The sequence below is a fragment of the Camelus dromedarius genome, chromosome 7, assembly GCF_036321535.1.
Source record: "Camelus dromedarius isolate mCamDro1 chromosome 7, mCamDro1.pat, whole genome shotgun sequence".
Taxonomy (NCBI): domain Eukaryota; kingdom Metazoa; phylum Chordata; class Mammalia; order Artiodactyla; family Camelidae; genus Camelus; species Camelus dromedarius.
The window spans coordinates 169,472-189,399 of NC_087442.1; the positions used below are offsets into that span (position 1 = coordinate 169,472).

Below are 19,928 nucleotides of genomic sequence, written 5' to 3' on the forward strand. Positions count from 1 at the left end.
GTTCCACCGGTGCGCATTTACGTTTCGGTCTATGGCCCGCTCTGGGTTGCTTTTGTGAAAGCGTAAGGCCTGTGTCTGGATTCATTCTTTGCATGTGGACGTCCAGTTGTTCCAGCGACATTTGCTGAAGTCTGTCTTTGCCCCGTTGTACTGCCTTTGCTTTGTGTCAAAGGTCAGTGACTGTGTTTATGTGGCTGTTTCTGGACACGCTATTCCTTTCACTGATGTATTTGTCCACCTCTCGGCTGCACCACACTGTCTTGATTCCTGCAGCCGAGCAGACAGTCTCGCGCCTCTGCTCTGGGAGCCCCAGCTCCTGCAGCCGCCTCCCTGTCTGTCCAGTCTCAGGGAAGCTGTCTGTCCTGTGTCCTCCTTTCTCTCGCAGATCTGGAAAGAAGGGTTGGTGTCAGTCTGTTCAGAGCGTTACTCATTGTTAGGATGGAGTGGTGACTCCCAAGCTCCTAACATGCAGAACCAACCGATGCCTCTTAAAGGAGAAAACTGAACAGACTCTGTGGGGTTGGATGGAGCCTCAGCTCTGCGCCGTGGAGGCCGTGTGTTCTTAAACTGGCCTCTCGCCCCCAGGACCAGGTCCCTCATCTGTGTGCAGGCAACGCGGAGGCAGTAACACCCCGTCTGCTCCTTCACAGGCTGCTGGGAGAAGTGGAGGGGTTAACTTCCATGTCACATACTGCAAAACACCTATCACGGTCTCGTGATCCTCATTACAGCCTCCTAAGCAGAACGGGTGGATCTTGAAAGTCACTTTGCTAATGACTCTCAGGAAGGACAGCTCAGCTCATCCCACTGTCACAGCGTGTGGCTGTGCACTTTCTCCCGCGTCCTGAGGTGGTGTGTGAGCCTTGGGAGGGGCTTCGATGGCCTGTGCGCACCGTGGGCCACATTCCCATGAAAACAGGCAGTTGTCTCCGGTGGTCTCTAAAATATTTGTTTTAAAACAAAGAAGCCTCAGCCTTCCATGTTCAGGTGAGGACAGGCACCTCCTCACACCTGAGACGGAGGCTGTCCAGTGTACTCCGGTGAGGCCTGCTGGCCTAAGGCTCCAGAAATCCTGCCCCATCCTGCCCCGAGGGGAGCCCTCAGTCTGGCCAAACCTCGGCGTGTCCTGCCGTGCGAAGCACCACTGCTCGGCCCCGGCCGCCACCACCTCCCAGGACCTGGAGGGTGCGGGGCCCTCTCAGCGCCTTCTCAGAGGAGCCTGAAGACCTGGCAGAGTGGGGGCTGTGGGGCTGCGCGGGGAGGGCGGGGGCCTATTATGAATGTCACCTCCGCATGGAGCCCAGGCGTCCCTGCCCCACCAGCAACATTCCCAGGCCCCAGCACCGGGCAGGTCCCCCCGAGCCACCTGCGCGTCACTGCTCCGTGTCACCCACCAAGGGCTCCTGCCCTTCCGCCTGCTCCTCCCACCCCTGCTTGTGCCTCAGCCCCGGGTCTGCGTTCCGAGTTAGAGACTCCAGTCGGCACTTACACGCTCATTTCTTGGTGGGGTGTGCTGGTCGTGGGTACCCAACAAGCCCTTACACACCCCGGAGACGGGAGCTGTGCCTTCTGATTCAAGTGGGACCCGACTTCGACCAACGCTGGGTGTCAGAGGTGGTTCCGTTTGCATCCCAGCGGCCCCAGGTGTGAAGGTTAATCGTGGCTAGCAGGGTTCTGGGAGAAACCATCGATTCAGAAGAGAAGACACCCGTGTTTCCACGTGACCTGGTGGGTGGGGTGGCGGGTGGGGTGAGGCTCTCCTCAGGAAGGCTCCTGAGTCAGGAATCTCTGGGCTGGCTTTCAGCTTTCCTGATTGAAATCCACAGTTAGAAATGCATTTCACACCGTGGCCCAGCAAACACTTCGCAAAGCCGCACGTCCTGTGCTACCCTTTCAGACATTGGTTGGTACCCACAAAATCGATTGCATAACCCACTGCTGGGCTATAAATAGGGTGACGGCATGAAGTATCAGCCCAGCACGGGCTCTCGGGAGAGAAGGGGGAGCTATTAATAGTCAGCCCGGGACAGCAGACGCAAGCCAGGCCTGGCCCGGCAAAGCCGGGGCCTTGGTCTCCTGGTTATGACTCCCTGTTTGGAAACACTGACCAGGCCCGCAGGGCTCTCAGTGTGCAGCTCCCAGGCGCGCCTGATCACAGAAACATCCCTGGGTCCCACGCACCCGCGGAGTAGGCGGCCACCTGTGGTGACAGCAGTGGGGGGGCCGCGTCTCCTCCCAGGCAGGGCCCCCACCCAAGGCTGGTGTGGGGTTTGCCCGCCCGACTCAGGAGGGACTCGGATCGCAGGGTCCTGTCCCCACCACTGCCCAGCACATGCCACCAGGGCTCAGAGGCCTTGAGCAAGGCCGGCACTTCTGGACGGTACGCAGTCCTGGTCTCGCGTCGGGGACGACAGGTGCTGAGGTCTTTTACAAGTGAGTCAGAGGCTCACGCTGGTGGTCGTAACGCCAAGTCTGTTCGAGACCGTCTCCCCTGACGCAACCGCAGGGCTGTGGGGTCCCGCCACGTGTGGGGCCCGGGGGCTCGAGCTGAGGCCTGGAATGGACCTGCCGGGGGCTCTGGGGCCCATCAGTGCTGACACCGCCCTGTGTGAGGAGACCCCCAGGGTCAGTTCCCTTCACGGCTTCCACGCCCACCGGCATCTCCCCTCCTGGCCTCTGAGCAGCCGGGAAGCCCAGGAACCACTCCGTGGGCCTGAAGCCTAAGCAGCTTGAGGACTGTCTGTAGGAGAATAATGCAACGTTAAATATAAAAGCGAATGTTTCTTCAGGATAAGAAATGAAACCACAGGCCACTGGCGCCGGGCGCTGAGGCCTCTCCTCCTGGGACCTCCTGGCTTGGGACGGCCTCCTGCTCCCACAGGCTGCGCAGGGCCCTGGCTCAGCCGTGTCGCCAGCGAGGAACGCAGCCCCGGCTCCCGGCTCTGGTTCTGTGTCGGGCAAGGCCGCCTCGTTCCAGGACTGCTCCTCCCTCCAGAGCTCACGGCCGCGATTGTACCCCGTGTGCCAGAGTGGGAACGCGCTTCAGCCACTCACTGGGGAAGACAAAGTCGTCCAGCCGTTGGATCGAACGCTGTGGCCAAATTAGCTGCCTGACTGGGCTTTTAGGTTTTCACCCTGGTTCTGAGACAATGGGGCTTTACTAATTCAGGGGAACAGGAGCATCGACCATATTGCTGGCGGGCAGCCGGACCCCTCACTCTGGCCAGCAATGGACGTCTTCATGGAGCAGAACTGCGGCTGTGCCAGCCTGACCCCTCATTGGTCTGAGGAATATCTGAAGATGCATGAGAATCAGAATCTGAGGGGTGTAGGGAGCCCCGAGACAGTGATGGCATGTGAATTATTCCTGCAAAACCTGCTCTCCGTGACCACCTCACACTCACCTGCTGCTTTAATGAGTGTCCTCCGATCAGACACCCGTCCGAGAAGCCTCAGGGAAGGCCCAGACAGTTGTCAGGGCCCCGGTCAGTGTGAGGGGAAAAGACGTGGAATCTGTACCCAATTATACGAACTTGAGCCCAGTATAATCCAGGCGTATAATTAGAGATTTTCTGTTCGATGTTAGTGAAAGACTTGCTTGACTGCAGAAAAGAGCAAAATCTGCAATCCACAGGCGATTCCTCTGTCATCTTACCCCACACCACCACCCCGGGCTCCACACGTGTGAGCAAACAGGCCAGGGTCGGGGAGAGTCCTGAACATCCGAAAGGTCTGCAAAGGCCACGCGGGTAAGTGGAGGCCAGCAGGACCGCGGGGCATGTGGCTGGTGCAGCCAGATGCAATCGTCTGAGTCCAGAACCCACGGGAATGAAGCACCAGCCAAGCAGTGTGTTCTCTGAGCTGACTTTTCAGGGACCTCAGGCACAGCGGGTGCCCCAAGTGCTCACAGAGTGAAGAGCGACGAATCACAGTGCATCCGGCGCGTTCTTGGATCACCTCTTGTTGGCCTGAGGAAAGCAAGTCCTCGCAGACGTCCGGTCGCAGGACTCCCGTGAAGTCATAAAGTCGCAGCTGTGAGTTTGGGGCTGAGCTCGCCCTTTTATCCCGCTTGGGTCAGGATGAGTGTTAAGTTCAGCCAGACATTCGGAATAAATCTTGTGTGTATCAAAAAGTTATTGAAGTGGGACATTTAAATAATTCCCTCACCCTGAAGGGGTGCAGTGCATTCTGATTTCAAAGCAGCTTGAAGGGGAGAGGAGAGGGCTGGAATCCACTGCATTTCCCTCAGTGTTTGCACCTTTAGGTCTGTTTTGTCAGCTTCACACTCACGCTGTTTGAGGTGCAGATTACAGACGTCACAGATCGTAAAAAAAACAGATGTTTTCTCCCTTAGGAACCAGACTGTAATTTTACGGGAGGCCTGCAAGGCCCTGTTACCAGCCCCTAAGTGGCCAGTGTTCTCACCTCTGCTGCGTCACCGTCTCCCGATTCTGCCCCTCTGATTTCAAGTGCCCTAGTGTGAACAGGGGAGGGAGACCTTCCCAGAGGGAAGTGGAGGAAAGAGTGACAGCTGACGCGTGCGCGGGACCCTGTCTCCTCTGGCGCCTACATGTTTATCTCAACACCACCAATGTGCTTGTTCTGTTTTATAAAATATTATGTATTATGAACATTTTCTTAATTCAGTCAACATCCTTTGAAAATAAGATTCTTAACGGCAACCTAATGTACTATTTTATGAATACGTCGAATTTATTCAATCGTTCACAACTTAGGTTGTTTTTAACATCTTGTTATTTTGATTAATAAACAAACCTATGCACAAAGGTCAATTCCTGGTCAAAGGATATGAAATATGAAAATATTTTTAATGTTCTGATTACACCCTCAAACGGCTTTGCCAAAAAAAAGGCCGATGTATATTTTCACCAGGAACACACGCAACCCATCCAGCTAACACCCTCACCGGCAGTTTCTTATTTTTTCAATGATCCCCAAATTTATAAACCGAGAACAAAAGCTGTCTTACTGTTGTAACTGCACCTGCTTACCCGGGTCGTGGTCAGCCTGTTCCCTCTGCTGCTTCGCCATCACTGCCTTCCTTCCCGTCCACCCAGGACCTCCACACCCACCACGCCCACGGCCTGGCCCTAACTCGTTGTGAGAAATTATTGGGGCTGTCCCAAGGCCCCCTTACCTCTTCCACGTCTGCATCTGACCCTAATAGCACCTGTACTGTTTCCTCTTATTTTATGAACAATTTAACACGAACTCTCTGGTTCACTTGGAATTTATTTGCAGTAACTCTGGTAAATAAGGACTGATTTTCCACCAAGAAATTTATCTGTTCTCCCAGAATCACACTGAATGGCCCATCCTTCCCCACTGATGTCAAAGCTGCATTAGTGGTGCAGGAGCCCTGGGTCTGCGCAGGGCCGTGTGCCTCTGCCCTCCTAGACCCCACTCTGCCTAACCCTAAAGGCCGTTCGTCCTTCCTGCTCCAGCAGAGATCCTGATTGTTGTCTTGTGATTTGCATCGTTCTCCTGAAAGCTGGCAGCAAGAAAAGGTCTTGTCTCTGCGGACACCGTCCCCTGCGTGGGCTCACCTTCGGAGCTGACTGCGGGGATGTGTGAGCCTGGGCAAAGATTTCCCTCCAGGAGAACCTGTGTCGTGCCTGCTGGCCGTTAGCTGGTCTCACCAGGCGAGGTTCCCATTGCTCCAAGTTGCTGGGGCTGTTTTGCACTCTGGTCCTGATAAGACTGTCCCAATGCTGCCTGGACTCAAGGCCCCCAGCCCACGTGGGACTCTGCTCTACTTCAAGGCCTCAAGAGACACCTTGCGTGCCAGAAAATTAGGCTCTTAAATGATGAAAACATGTAAAATCTAACCCAGCTTTAAGCAAACTAATATAAAGTGAAATGTGGGTGTTCCTTTTTTTCTGATAGACACAGAAACAAAGACACTAAATTCATCCTGTCTCAGTTTCTAGCTCGTGTATTGTCTCCTGGGACATCAGTCCTGAAACAGGTCTGTGACCCCGGGGTGGGACCCTGCTGTCACTCACCCTGCTTCCTCGGGCTCCTGCAGTGTCCAGGCCTGATTACGTTCTCAGGAAGTGTGCTGAACAGAATGAGTTAAATTAGCCAATGACACCCACCATGTTCATGAGAAACAAAAATCTTGTATGAGAAATTGAGGGTAGAAATTCTACGACAAATCCACCAAAAATGCTGAATAACGAACAACGATGATGCTTTTGAATGCAGAGCTAAGATTTCGAGAAAGCACAGAAATCTCAAAACATAGAGCTGAGACCAGGGTACCTGGCACCGGGGCAGCTGCTTCCAGCGTCCAGTGGGTCCCCAAGAAGCAGAGGGATGAGGTGGGCAGCCGGAATCAGCTGCGGGACGGAGCCCGACTGTGAAAGTGGCGAGGGCGTTTTCCTGTCTACATCTGCTTCCGTGAGGGACTTTAAGTCTGTCCCAAAAGTCGTCAGCACAGATGTGCCTTCCTGCAGGCTGGGCTTCCTTGTAACGCTGCCCAGAAAGGAGACCCTGAGCCTAGTCATCCAGGTGAAGCATCGGGGCACCTGGCAGAAGCAGTCACAGGTCCTCCTGGACGGAGTCTTTGCCCAGGCTCACAAATCCCTGCCGTCACCGCCAAAGACGAGCCCGCGCTCCAGGTGCACCAGCCGTACGAGGGAAAGCCTCTGTGAAGCAGTCGGCAGACGGCACAGTGAAATTACGTCCCTGAAACCTGAGAGAATGGATTCATCAGGCATAGGGCACAAATAAGAGCACTTAAAATGTAAGAAGGAAGGGAGGGAGGGAGGGAGGGAGAAAAAGAAAAGGGCCTGATCTGGGGGAAAAATAGACCTAAAAAAGTGAAAATCAAGTAGATACCTCAAATAGCAAACCAGATACAGGTGAAAAGAGAGTTCTGGAATGGGTGAGACAGACAGAGAACCTGCCCAGCGCTGCCCAGGAAAGGGGGCGGGAGATAGAGCGGTTCCCAGGGTGGGGTGGGGGCCAAGCACCAGTCTGATCACAGTCTCAGCAGAAGGAGCGAGACCCCGAGTACAGTGAGTAAACAGAAATCACTGCCAGGCACCTGTGGTGAAACTAGAAAATTCCAAATAGCCGAGAATCGTGAAACAGGCAGAGATGAAGGACAGATAGGCCACCCACGGACGGGAGCAGACGCAGGCCCTCGGAGTGCAGGGGAGCTGGCTTCACTCAGCTTCCACCGCTGGGCCTTGCTCAGGACAGGAGGAGAAAGACGTTTCAGAAAGACAGACACCAACAGGGTCCACAACCAGAAGACTCGTTAAAAATGCCTGAAGACCGTGCTTCAGGGGAAGGCAAACCAGAAGGAAGAGCTGAGCGTCAAGAAAATGTAAGAAGGAAGGTAAACATGGGAAATCCCAGCGAAGACGATTCAACCACCGATACAATGGGGTGTGGGTGTGGGGACCCAGGAAAGCACCAAACAGCAAGAGGCACCGCTGATGGAGGGCGGAGGTCACCAAGGCGCGTGCGCAAGGAAACGCACCAGAAAGCCTGTCCGCACTGCAGCACGCACGTGCTCACACACAGCACATGCACTCAAGCGTACGTGCACACACACACCCGCTTGTGAAGGTGTGAAGGCTCTCGCGGGGTGCTGGAGCCCCGGGAGGTGGGCCCGGGCCCCGTGGTCTGACGCAGTGGTGGGTCCGGAGCCTGTCTGCAGGTGCGTGTCGTCGTATTGCTTCCTGTGCTCTCGGTGGATTTGAAGTGTTCCATTTCCAACTGTTTAACCCGAACTCCCCACAGCATGACCCGTGGACATGCCCCCACCCCATCCGTAAGCCCCATTGGGAGGAGGCTGGGACAGGATGGAACCTATAATCGGAGGTTTCCAGAACATTCTGGAACCCCAGCTGGTCCCCCGCTTCCTCCCCTGTGGGCTCAAAGCAACAACAAAACCCCACACACCGACTGGGGCCTCGGAGCGGGTTGCCTCTGAGGCAGGATGGGCCATTTCTCTCACGCTCAGCTCTGCCGTCTGCACTGATTTAAGGGCTGAATCTCGCCGAAGATTAATCGAGGGACGAGAACACACACGGTGGAGGGTGGGTGTCTCTTTGTAGGAGCACCGTCCTGTCCCCAGACATCACCTGTTTCTAACTGCACTGGCCATTTCTGTAGGCAGGTGGCCTCAGGGACGACCGCAGGACTTGTGCCCAGCGCCGCCTCAGCGGGCATCACCCCTGACGTCCAGACAAGCTCAGTGGTTTTTGTGTCTTACCCCGGACCGCGAGCGTGGCCCACCCCGCGGTGCCTGAGGCCTCCCTGAACGTGCCCAGCACTGCCTTCTCCCCAGCTTCCCCCGGTGGTTCCCTCCAGACAGGTTTGCTGTGGAACCATCCCAGGGCACTCACAATGAATTATCGGGAACAGCAGGTGTTTAGGGGAGAGGACCACTTGGGTTCAGGGCGGAAGTGGATCTCTGAGAGGTCACTGTCCCGCGTTCCAGCATCTGCAGTCCACAGCCTCCCTGAGGGAATGCACGGTGGGGTCTGATGCTGCCACTGTGACTTACAGATTTATTTTCCTCTCTTTCAGATCACGTTTTATATTCTGGTAAAGGCCATTTACACCCTGGGCTACAGTGTCTCTCTGATTTCCCTTACAACCAGCAGCATGATTCTTTGCCTCTTCAGGTAAGTAGCAGAAATGAGCAATTCTGCCAAAAACATGAGACGGGAAATCATCCACTTACACCATCTCGGCCATCGGAGGAGGCAGACACCACTGCCTCCAAGCCCTCCTCTGTGCCAGTCAGGCTGTCTTGGAGAATGCCAGAGTGAAATGTGATGCTAACTAACACTGGCGCTTTTATTAAAGTACCCTGCATTTCTTCTATGAGGAGACAATACTGACCACGGATAGGAATCCAGTTCAACTATTATTTACTAAACACAGTGTTATGCAAATACTTTGAATATAAAGACGCAGCCTGGCCTTTCCCTTCCCACTCAGAAGCACGGAAGTCTGGGCTTACGTGTGGGAGCGCTGTTGAGAGACCCTGTGATGTGTTTAGGAGCATGAGGACCGGTTCAAATCCTGGGTCTGTCTCTTAGCAGCTGTGTGACATGGACAAATTGCTTAACCTCTCTGTGTGTCTGTGAAGGATGGAAGCTGACAGAGCCAACGGGGCTTGTGGTGGGCACTCTTTAATGCCATCTGGTTTCCCTGCACCTGAATCTTCGGTAGGTCTCTGATAACTAATGACGGACATTGTACAGCTGGTGGTCAGGGCTTGCGAATGGAGGCAGGAACTTCTCCCTAGGAAGAGCTTTTAGTTTTTAGGATTAAATCTGTTTCTTAAGCGTCACCAGCATTAAATAAAATGGATAATATCCAGCTTATTTCAACAGGGTTTTGGTCACCTGTCATAAAATCATCCGTAGGAAACAGAGAGCTTTTTGGGTTCCTAGGAATTGCAATCTGGGAGACACAGATTTGGGTAAAATGGAGAGAGCATTCCGAGGAAGAGAAACAGTCGTTAAAAGTAGAAATCACGGTTGCCGTGGTTGTCTGGCAGGAATTATGGTTGGCTCTGACGCAAGAAGGAGACGTTTGTCCTTAAGGGGTAGGCTCTCTCGAGTGATTTAGGGTCAGAGTCTGATAAGCATCTTGAGTTTCTGTAGAGATCTTCTGGCGGCTTTGTTTGGACATAAGTGCTCAGAGCTGAGACTCTGTCCACTGAGACGTGCCCAGCACCGCTCCTGCCGTGGCCTCCGCCTCAGTTTAGAGGCTAGCAATGCCGACTCCATTTCTATCTTCCTTCCACACCCCACAGATCTTATTTCTCTTTGCTAAAATATAGTTCAAATGTTGGCCAATGTTCTGATAAAACCAGTGCTACAACAAAAGGAACGATTTTAGGACATTAGGAAATCCATACTTGGAAGAAAAATGAATGAGCGGAGGCGATGAGCGTGGCTGAGACTCAGCGGACGTCCTTACGTTCAGCTGCTCTCGCTTCACGCATCCCGGTTGTGCCAGGTGTTGATAATTCTCAGAAAGAAAAAAAATGCCTTTTTAAAATTGAAGTATAGATGACTTACAGTGTTGTGTCAAAGGTGTACAGCAAAGCGGTTCAGTTATACACACACATACATATCTGTTCTTTTCCAGATTCTTTTCCATTATGGTTTATTATGGGGTGTTGAGTATAGCTCCCTGTGCTGTACGGTAGGAACTTGTTGTTTGTCTGTTTTGTATACAGTAGTGTGTGTCTGCAAATCCCGAGCTCCTGACTTATCCATGCCCTCCACCTTCCTGTTTGGTAACCAGAGGTTTTTTTCTATGTCCGTGAGTCTATTTCTGGTTTGTAATTAAATTCATTTGTGTCATATTTTAGGTTCCACATATGAGTGGTATCCTATGATATTTGTCTTTCTCTGTCTGACTGACTTCACTTAGTATGATCATCTCTTGGTCCATCCATGTTGCTGCAAATGGCATTATTCCATTCTCTTTTATGGCTGAGTAGTATTCCATTGTATAAATGCACCACAGCTTCTTTACCCAGTCATCTGTCGGTGGACATTTAGGCTGTTTCCATATCTTGGCTATTGTAAATAGTGCTGCTGTGAACATTGGGGTACATGTATCTTTTCAAGTTAGAGGTTCCTCTGGATACATGCCCAGGAGTGGGATTGCTGGATCATAGGGTAAGTCTATTTTTAGTTTTTTAAGAAGCCTCCTTACTGCTTTCCATAGTGACTGCACCAATTTACATTCCCACCAGCAGTGTAGGAGGGTTCCCTTTTCTCCACACCCTCTCCAGCATTTATTATTTGTAGACTTTTGCATGAAGGCCATTCAAACTGATTTGAGGTGATACCTTGTTGTAGTTTTGGTTTGCACTTGGTTTGCATTTGCATAATTAGCAGTGTTGAGCATCTTTTTATGTATCTGCTGGCCGTCTGTATGTCTTTTTTGGAGGAATGTCTATTTAGGTCTTCTGCCCACTTTTTGATTGGGTTTTTGTTTTTAATATTGAGCTGTGTGGGCTCTTTATATATTCTGGAAATTAAGCCCTTGTCAGTCACATCATTTGCAAATATTTTCTCTAACTCTATAGATGGTTTTTTAATTCTGTTTATGGTTTCCTTTGCTGCACAAAAGCTTTTAAGTCTAAATAGGTCCCATTTGTTTATTTTTGTTTTTATTTCCATTGCTCTAGGAGATGAGTCAAAAAAAATACTGCTGTGATTTATGTCAAAGAGTGTTCTGCCTATGTTTTCCTCAAGGAGTTTTACAGTATCCAGTCTTACATTTAGGTATTTAATCCGTCTTGAGTTTATTTTTGTTCCTGGTGTTAGAGAATGTTCTAATTTCATTATTTCACTTGTAGCTGTCCAGTTTTCCCAGCATCATTTGTTGAAGGGTCTGTCTTGTCTCCATTGTATATTCTTGCCTCCTTTGTCATAGATTAATTGACCATAAGTGTGTGGGTTTACTTCTGGGCTCTCTATCCTGTTCCACTGATCTATGTGTCAGCTTTTGTGCTAGTGCCATGCTGTTTTGATTACTGTAGTTTTGTAGGATAGTCTTAAGTCAGCAAGTGTGATTCCTCCAGCTCTGTTCTTTCTCAAGATTGTTTTGGCTATTCCAGGTCTTTTGTGTTTCCATAAAAATTTTAACATTTTTTTGTTTCAGTTCTGTGAAAGATGCCACTGGTAATTTGATAGGGACTGCATTGAATCTGTAGGTTGCTTTGGGCAGAATGGTCATTTTAACAATATTGATCCTTCCAATCCAAGAGCATAGTATATCTTTCCATCTGTTTGTGTTGTCTTCAGTTTCTTTCATCGGTGTCTTACAGTTTTCAGAATACAAGTCTTTTGCCTCCTTAGATAGGTTTATTCCTAGGTATTTTATTCTTTTTGATGTAATGGTAAATGAGATTATTTCCTTAATTTCTTTTTCTGATAGTTTGTTGTTAGTGTATAGAAATGCAGCAGATTTCTATGTATTAATTTTGTATCCTGCAACTTTACTGACTTCATTTATTAATTCCAACAATTTTTCGTAGGATCTTTAGGATTTTCTACGTATAGTATCATGTCATTTGCAAATAGTGACAGTTTTACTTCTTCTTTTCCAATTTGGATTCCTTTTATTTCTTTTTCTTCTCTAATTGCTGTGGCTAGAACTTCCAAAACTGTGTTGAATAAAAGTGATGAGAATGGACATTTTTGTCTTGTTCCTGATCTTGGAGGAAATGCTCTCAGTTTTTCACCACTGAGTATGATATTAGCTGTAGGTTTGGCATATATGGCTTTTATTATGTTGAGGTATGTTCCCTCTATGCCCACTTTCTGAGAGCTTTTATCATAAATGGATGTTGAATTTTATCAAAAGCTCTTTCTGCATCTATTGAGATGATCATATGGTTTTTATTCAATTTGTTAAAGTGGTGTATCACATTGATTTGTGGATATTGAAAAATCTTTGCATCCCTGGGATAAATCTCACTTGATCGCGGTGTATGAGCCTTCTAATGTATTGTTGGAGTTAGTTTGCTAGTATTTTGTTGAGGATTTTTGCATCTATGTTCATCAGTGATATTGGCTTGTAATTTTCTTTCTTTTTTTTTTTTGTGATATCTTTTTCACAAAGATTTGGTATCAGGGTAATGGTGGACTCATAGAATGAGTTTAGAAGTGTCCCTTCCTCTGCACTTTTTTGGAATAGTTTCAGAAAGGTAGTTGTTAACTCTTCTCTATATGTTTGGTAGAAGTCACCTGTGAAGCCATCTAGTCCTGGACTTCTGTTTGTTGGGAGTTTTTAAATTACTGATTCAATTTCAGTGCTGGTAATTGGTCTGTTCATATTTTCTGTTTCTTCCTGGTTCAGTCTTGGGAGATTGCACCTTTCTAAGAATCTGTCCACTGTCTATTGGTTGGAACATTTAATCCATTTACATTTAAGGTAATTATTGGTACATATGTTCTTATTGCCATTTTGTAAATTGTTTTGGATTTGTGTTTGCAGACTCAGTTCTGCAAGATACAGGATCATAGTTTTCTTGCTTCTGGTGTCTGCCACCTGGTGGGTAGGCTGGTCTAGAGGCTCATGCAGGCTTCCTAGTGGGAGGGGCCAGTGCCTGCCCACAGGTGGGTAAGACTGAGCCTCTGATGGGCAGAGCTGTGTCGAGGGGCGTGTCTAGAGGTGACTGTGGGCTCAGGAAGTTTGCTGATGGGTGAGACTGTGTTCCCACCCAGTGTGTTGTTTGGTCTGAGGTGTCCCAGCACTGGAGCCTACAGGCTCTTAGGTAGGGCCAGGTCTTGGTGACCCAAGACCCAAGATGTCAGCCTCCAAGAGAGTGCATACATATGAACACTCCCCAGTATGTCCACCACCAGCTTTTATGACCCCAGGGTGAGCCACAGCCACTCTCAGGAGACCCTCCAAGACTGGCAGGTCTGGCCCAGGTTCCTATGAAGTTACTGCTTTTGCCCTTGGTCCCGGTACACATGAGATACTGTGTGTGCCCTTTAAGAATGAAATTTCTGTTTCTCCCAATCCTGTGGCTCCTGCCACCAAGACCTACTGGACTTCAAAGCCAAATGCTCTAGGGGTTCCTCCTCCCAGTGCCAGACCTGGAGGCTGGGGAGCCTGACATGGGGTTCAGATCTCTCACTCCTGTGGGAGGGCCTCTGCAATATAATTTTTCTCCAGTTTGTGGGTCACCACCCGAGGGTATGGGATTTGATACATCTCAAGTGCACCCCTCCTACTTGTCTCGCTGTGGTTCCTTCTTTATGTCTTTAGTCATAGAAGATCTTTTCTGGGTAGGTTCCAGTCTTTTTTTAATCAGTGTTTGTTTTTGTGATTTTGGTGAGCTCATGAGAGGAGGTGAGCTCAAGGTCCATCTACTCCACCATCTTGGCCGAATCTCAAGGCAATGCCTTTAATCCAGAACTGCACTTTGAAAAATGTGAGGAAGACCCATCATGTTTTAGTTCTTTTAAAAAAGGCTGATACAATACTAATATTTGTTCTGCTATGTTCTGTATTTTGCTGTACATTTTTAAATACTGAAATTGTGAAATACAAAAATGAAAGGAAACATTTAGGGAGGTAAGCTGGCATAGGGTAACTTGAATTAGAAAAATTTGTTTGTTTTTAAAGAGCTCTAATCTTGAGCAATCCATATACTTGACCTCAGCAGCTTCCCTCAGATTTGTACTGTGTGACATATTTAACTAGCCAGCCTGATAGCATTTTGGAATTATTGCAAATGTGGACATGATGCATTAAGAGAATCTCAAATGGTTTTATGTGTATCCAACACAATCTTTTATACCTGGATGTCATTAGTCACCTGCAGGTGACACTTCTTGGTTAAAAAAAGAACGTGTCTGCTTTGGCTGTCATTCTTCTGCTGGTTCAATATGTAACAATCACTAGAAAAAGTGCCCAGGGCCCAGGCTGGTGTGCAGTTCTCAGCTCTGCCTTCATTTCGGGCACCTTCCTGCCTACATCGGCCAGACCTGCTCACCCGATGTCACCTCCCTGGACAGCTGTGAGAGTGAGTTGATTCTAAAATCCATTTTATGAAAATAATATGCTCCATTGTCCCAGTAATTACACCCAGGAAACAGAATTCTTTGCAGTCATTGAACATTTATTCTCCATAATAGTCCATGAGCTAAGAAAGCATTAAGCAAACATGCTCTTACTTTAAGGACAGAGAAATGGAGCAGCTCATTTCTTCCCATTTACAAAGTGCATGCAGACTTGGGTGACAAACACAGGGCCGAGTTCTGTGCGGAAGTCGCGGGCGGTCATTGTGGCTGACATCCTTGAGCACGTCCTGTGGTCCAGGCATGGACATGGCAGCACCAGTCCTCACTGCGCTGTGTGCTGTATTAGTTTAGTCCTTACAGTGCCTCCACCAGGTCAGTGCTCTCACGTCCCAGCTCTGCCAGTTAGAGAAAGGAGGCCCAAGAGGTGCCGCGCGCCCCAGGCTGCTGAGCTGGTGAGGGCGCAGCCCCGATTCATGACCACCTGCACCCCGTTCACCTTCGAGGGCCCACTCGCAGCCCGCACTGGGGCCGATTCCCGCCTGGCTCACCGGGGAACTCACTGTCAGGTACATCCACCGTCCTTTAGCAGAGCCGCGCTCCGAGATGGAACTTCAAGTGAGCAGCGTCTGCGAAGGCCATCACTAAGAGCCTGGGCAGCAAGACTTGCTTGGGTGGCTTGCAGACCCGGGTGACAGCAGTAAATCCCAAACTCCTCTCAGGGGAAAGACGTGGGGAGGAGGGAGGGGAGGAGAAAAGAAAGGAAAAGTGATCTGGAGGGGTGAGAGCCCCCAACACGAGACGCATGCAGCAGGGGCAGCGGCTGCACCGCCGGGAGCAGGGGTCCGAAAGCCTTAGACCTGGGTCACACAGCTGCAGAACTGCTCCGAGACCTGAGGAGCTGTGCATTATACTTAATGTCTTCATTTGCTAAGGCTCTGCAGCCGTGTTAAATACATAAAAATAAACTTTTATTCGTGAAGTACACACTAGGGGAAGTGGGTAGGTCTTCCACCTGCAGTGTGATGCTGGTCTTCAGTGAGCTCAGCACCCAGGCCAGGTGCAGGGCACTGTCGGCACCGCAGCCATGCTCAGGATGCTGTGTCTGTAACCACCCGCTTCCCAGAAGGTGCCATTATTCAGATTCCTGACACCACACGTTACTTTGGTCTCATTTTGAAAACGTTGTCTTTGAATCATACAAAGTGGAAGCCCCAGCCTCCAGATCCCTTCAGTGAGCCTTTTGCAGGGAGATTCACCCATGTTGTTGCATGTGGCCATCCTGTACTCTTCATTGCTGTCTGAAGATAATGAAACGTATTTATTCTTTCAGTTGTCCACAGATACGTGGCTGACTTCAGACAAGTAATGGTGCTGTGAGCGTCCTCATGCACTGTGTCTTGCGCATTTAGCTGTGGGGGTGTGTGTATGTGTGCACACTTATGTTTACACTCACATTTATCTTATATTTACATTGTGCGTGCTGGTCCGAGGCTCTGCAGAGGTGTAATCTTCCCAGATGCATCACATGTGCACCGGCAGTGTGGAGATTCCTTTCACGTCACCTCCCTGCCACCATCTGTTATTGCCAACTTTTTAAAATTTAGCCATCCAGTTGGGTCCATCATAACATAGAGTTGTGTTTTAATTGGCATTTCCTTGGTGGATGGTGAGGGTATGTTTGGAAACTTTTTTTGCAGTACTATTTCAAGTGTTTGCTCATTTTTCTATTTAGCTGTCTCTTTTTTCTTACGTTAATTGTTAGGAGTGGAAACCTGTAGTGGAAACTTTTGTCAGACACGGGTGTCACAGCTTTTATCTCCAGCACTGTGGTTCAACTTTACACTCTCCTAGTGAGTCTTCTGATCAGTGAAAGTTCTTTATTTTAGTGAAGTCTGTTGACCACTTGCATTGTATGGTCAGGGCTTCCTGAGCCTGTTTAAAAATCTCTAGCATGTTCTTAGTCATCATCTAGAAATTTTGCTATCCTAAATTCTCATGTTGAGCTTTAGGATCCACTGATGATGTATTTCTGTGTACAGTGTGAGGCAGGAGTTAAGGTTCACTTGCTTTTTCAGTATGTGTGTTTAGTTTCTCCAGGACCATTTGCTGGGAAGGCCACCCTGTGCCCATGCGTCGCGATGGTGCCTTTGTGACCGTGTATCGAGGGACGGGACACTCCCGTCTTGTCACTGAGCCATTTTTACATTGCTGCCATGGCTGTGCCTTTGTGAAAAGTCCTGAGTCCCAGTGTAAGTCTGTCAATTCTCCTTTCACACTAGGAAGAGCTTGCTCATTTGCACTTACATGTGAATTTTTAAAAATCAGCTTGTCAGTAGCCATTAAAAAAATCCTGCTAGGATTTCACTTCGGATTCCGCTGAACCTATAGATGAGCTTGGATAGACTGGAGGTCTTTACAGCTTTGGTCATCCGACCAGTGATTATAGTAGACCTTTTCATTTGTTTGAGTTTCCTTAATTTCTTTCAGTAGTGTTCTGTGGTTTTCTGAGTTATCGAATTGGACATCTCCTAATAGTCATATGAAGTATTCGTTTATGCTGTTGTATATATAACTTTCTAAAAAAGGAATTGATTTCTGCATACTAATCTTGCCTCAGCAACCTTGCTAAATTTATTTACAAATGTAATAATTATCCTGTAACTTCATGTGGATTCTTCTATGTGGAACTCCTGTTTTTGTAAAGTACAGTGTTAAACAGAAGTGATGCTAAGAGACCACATTTTCTTACTTCTGAGCTCACAGTGAAGGCTCCCAATATTTCACTATAAGCATGACATTTGCAGCAGACATTCTGAAGATACCCTGTACCAGGTTAAGAACATTCCTTTCAATTCCCAGTTTTCTGAGTTTTCATCATGAATAGGTGCTGAATTTCATACTGATTTTTCTGCATATATTGAGATGAGCAGGTGGTTTTTTATCATTTGTTCATTTAATGTGAAAAACTGCATAGATAGATTTTCTAATATTAAATGTAGCTTTTATCCCTAAAATTAACCCTACTTGGTTGTGATATATCACCCTTTTATTACATGGCTAGGTTTAATTTACTAACATCTTGTTGAGGATTTTTGCATCTACATTCATGAATTTGATCTATAATTTTCCTTTCTCATAACATTGGGCTTTGATTTGACAGCTGTGCTGGTCCACAGGTGAATAGGAAGGTGCCCCTCTTTTCTATTCTTTGGACTAGTCTGGGTTAGATAAGGTGTTATTTCTTCCGTAACGTTTGTGGAAGCCATCTGGGCTGAGAGTTGTCTTGTGGGAAAGTTTTAATTTTATTTTAGGTTCAAATTCTTAAAAACAGACACATGATGATTCAGATTCTCTGTTTCTTCTTACGTTAGTCATGAGAAGGAATCTGTTTGCTTCATCTACGTTTCTGTATTCTCTCACTACACTGTTAACGTGTGTAAGAGCTATACTGCTGTCTCCTTTCCATTCCTGGTGTGAGCCAGCTGTATTTTCCTTCTTTGTACCTTGATGTATCTTCCTGTGCAAAGCTTTATCAGTTGTGTTTTCCAAGAACAGATTTTTACCTTTAATTTTCTCTCTTGTATGCTTTTTATTTATTACTGACTTGCATTTTTATCTTTATTATTTCCTTCTTTCTGCATTCTCTGGTTTTGATTTGTTCATTTTCTAGCTTCTTAAGTTAGATGTTCAGCATTCCTTGGTTTAAAATGCATTTATTTATATCTACAAATTTTCCTCTCAGATCTGCTTTAGTTCCATCTTTCAAGTTAAAGATGTGTTTTCCATTATCATTTAGTTCTAATTTTTCTAAACTCTTCTTTTGATTATCTTGTTTAACTCATAGGCTATAGAAATTCATAGCTTAACTTCCAATCTATTATTACTTTTCTTTTCAGTTTGCTAATGATTTCTGGCTTAATTCATGGTAATCAAAGAGCATACCCCATGACTTAAACCCTGTGACATTTTTTGAGACTTTATTTATGACTCAGAATGTGGTCTATTTTAGTAAAGTTTTGTTTTCACTTGAAAACGGTGTAAATTCTGCAGTTATTGGTTTGTATGTTAAAGGTGTCATTCACATCATTTATCAATCATGTTATTTAAATATTCTTAATCTTTACTATTTAAGTACTTGTCCTGTCAGTTACTGAGAGATATGCAGTAAAATATCCAACTATAATTGTGAGCTTGTCTATTTCTCCTTTTATTTCTTTCACTGTTGGCTTTATATATTTTAAGGTCTATGTTATTAGGGGCATACCTATTTAATGTTATATATCTGTGTGAAACTGTCCATGGTTAGTAATGCCTTTTGCCTTAAAAATCTACTTTTATATTAATGTGGTTATATTAGCTTTTCTTGTTTGATATTTGCAAAGTGTATTGTTTTCTGTGCTTTTATTTGAACTTCCTGTTTTGTATTTAATGTGAGTGTTTTAAAGCTCCATTTAATTGAGATCTGCTCTTTATTTCTGGTCTGAATTTTTATTTTTACGAGCAGTATTTTTACACTCACAGTTAGACTACTGACTGACAGCTTACAGTTCCAGTCCACCTTCTGTGTCTTTGCTCTGTTATTTCAGCTGTGCCTTGTTTCTCTTGTATCGCTTCATGCTTCTTTTTAAGTTATCAAGTATTTTTATTATCCCAATTTCTCCTTTTTAGATTGCCAGTTATATATTCTAGTGTTCTTCTTCTAGTTTTCACACCACATTCACAACATGCATCCTTGTCTCATAGGCAGAAACCTCCAATGACTATTTTTACTGCTTCCCGGTCAATTCAAGACTTTACAGCATTTATATCTGCTCACCCTCATGCCTTTTGTGTCATTATTCTGTGTTCTAATTCTGCATGTATTTTAAGTTCCACAAGGCATGGTTACTACTGTTGCTGTTTCCAAAGTCAGTGTTTGCTTAGAGTCATCGTCTATTGTCTTCCTTGCTCTTTGTTCTTCCTGTGTTTTCATGTTTCCATCTGGGACCATTCTCCTCCTGCCTGAAGACCTCCCTTTAGGGTTTCCTTCAGCACAGGCCTCCTGGCAATGAATTCTCACAGGTTTTGATTGCCTGAAATCATCTTAATTTTGCCTTCATTTCTGAGGATATTTTTGAGAGTACTGAATTCTTGGTAGGCAGTTACTTTCTTACATCACATTAAAGATGTACATCATCAATTCTTTTGAAAAAGCCTCACCATTACTCCACTGAAGGACGTGTCTTTCTCTGGGTACTTTGAAGATTTCTGTCTTTGTCTTTTGTTTTCAGCATTTACACTATCATGGGACTTGTATAGTCTTCTTTGTAATTCTCCTTCTTGGGGTTAGTGGAATTTCTTTAGTCTCTTATTATATTTTATCAGTTTCAAAAATTA

At 47.1% G+C, this 19,928-nt stretch overlaps 1 protein-coding gene across 1 annotated transcript in view; it reads left to right on the forward strand.

The window, feature by feature from the left end:
- Nucleotides 1–19,928, forward strand: part of VIPR2 (vasoactive intestinal peptide receptor 2) — a 64,039-nt gene that overhangs the window by 29,480 nt on the left and 14,631 nt on the right. The window contains exon 5 of the mRNA XM_064487135.1: nucleotides 8,569–8,666. Within this exon, the coding sequence (XP_064343205.1) occupies nucleotides 8,569–8,666 (98 nt within the window). The remainder of the gene's footprint in view (nucleotides 1–8,568; nucleotides 8,667–19,928) is intronic.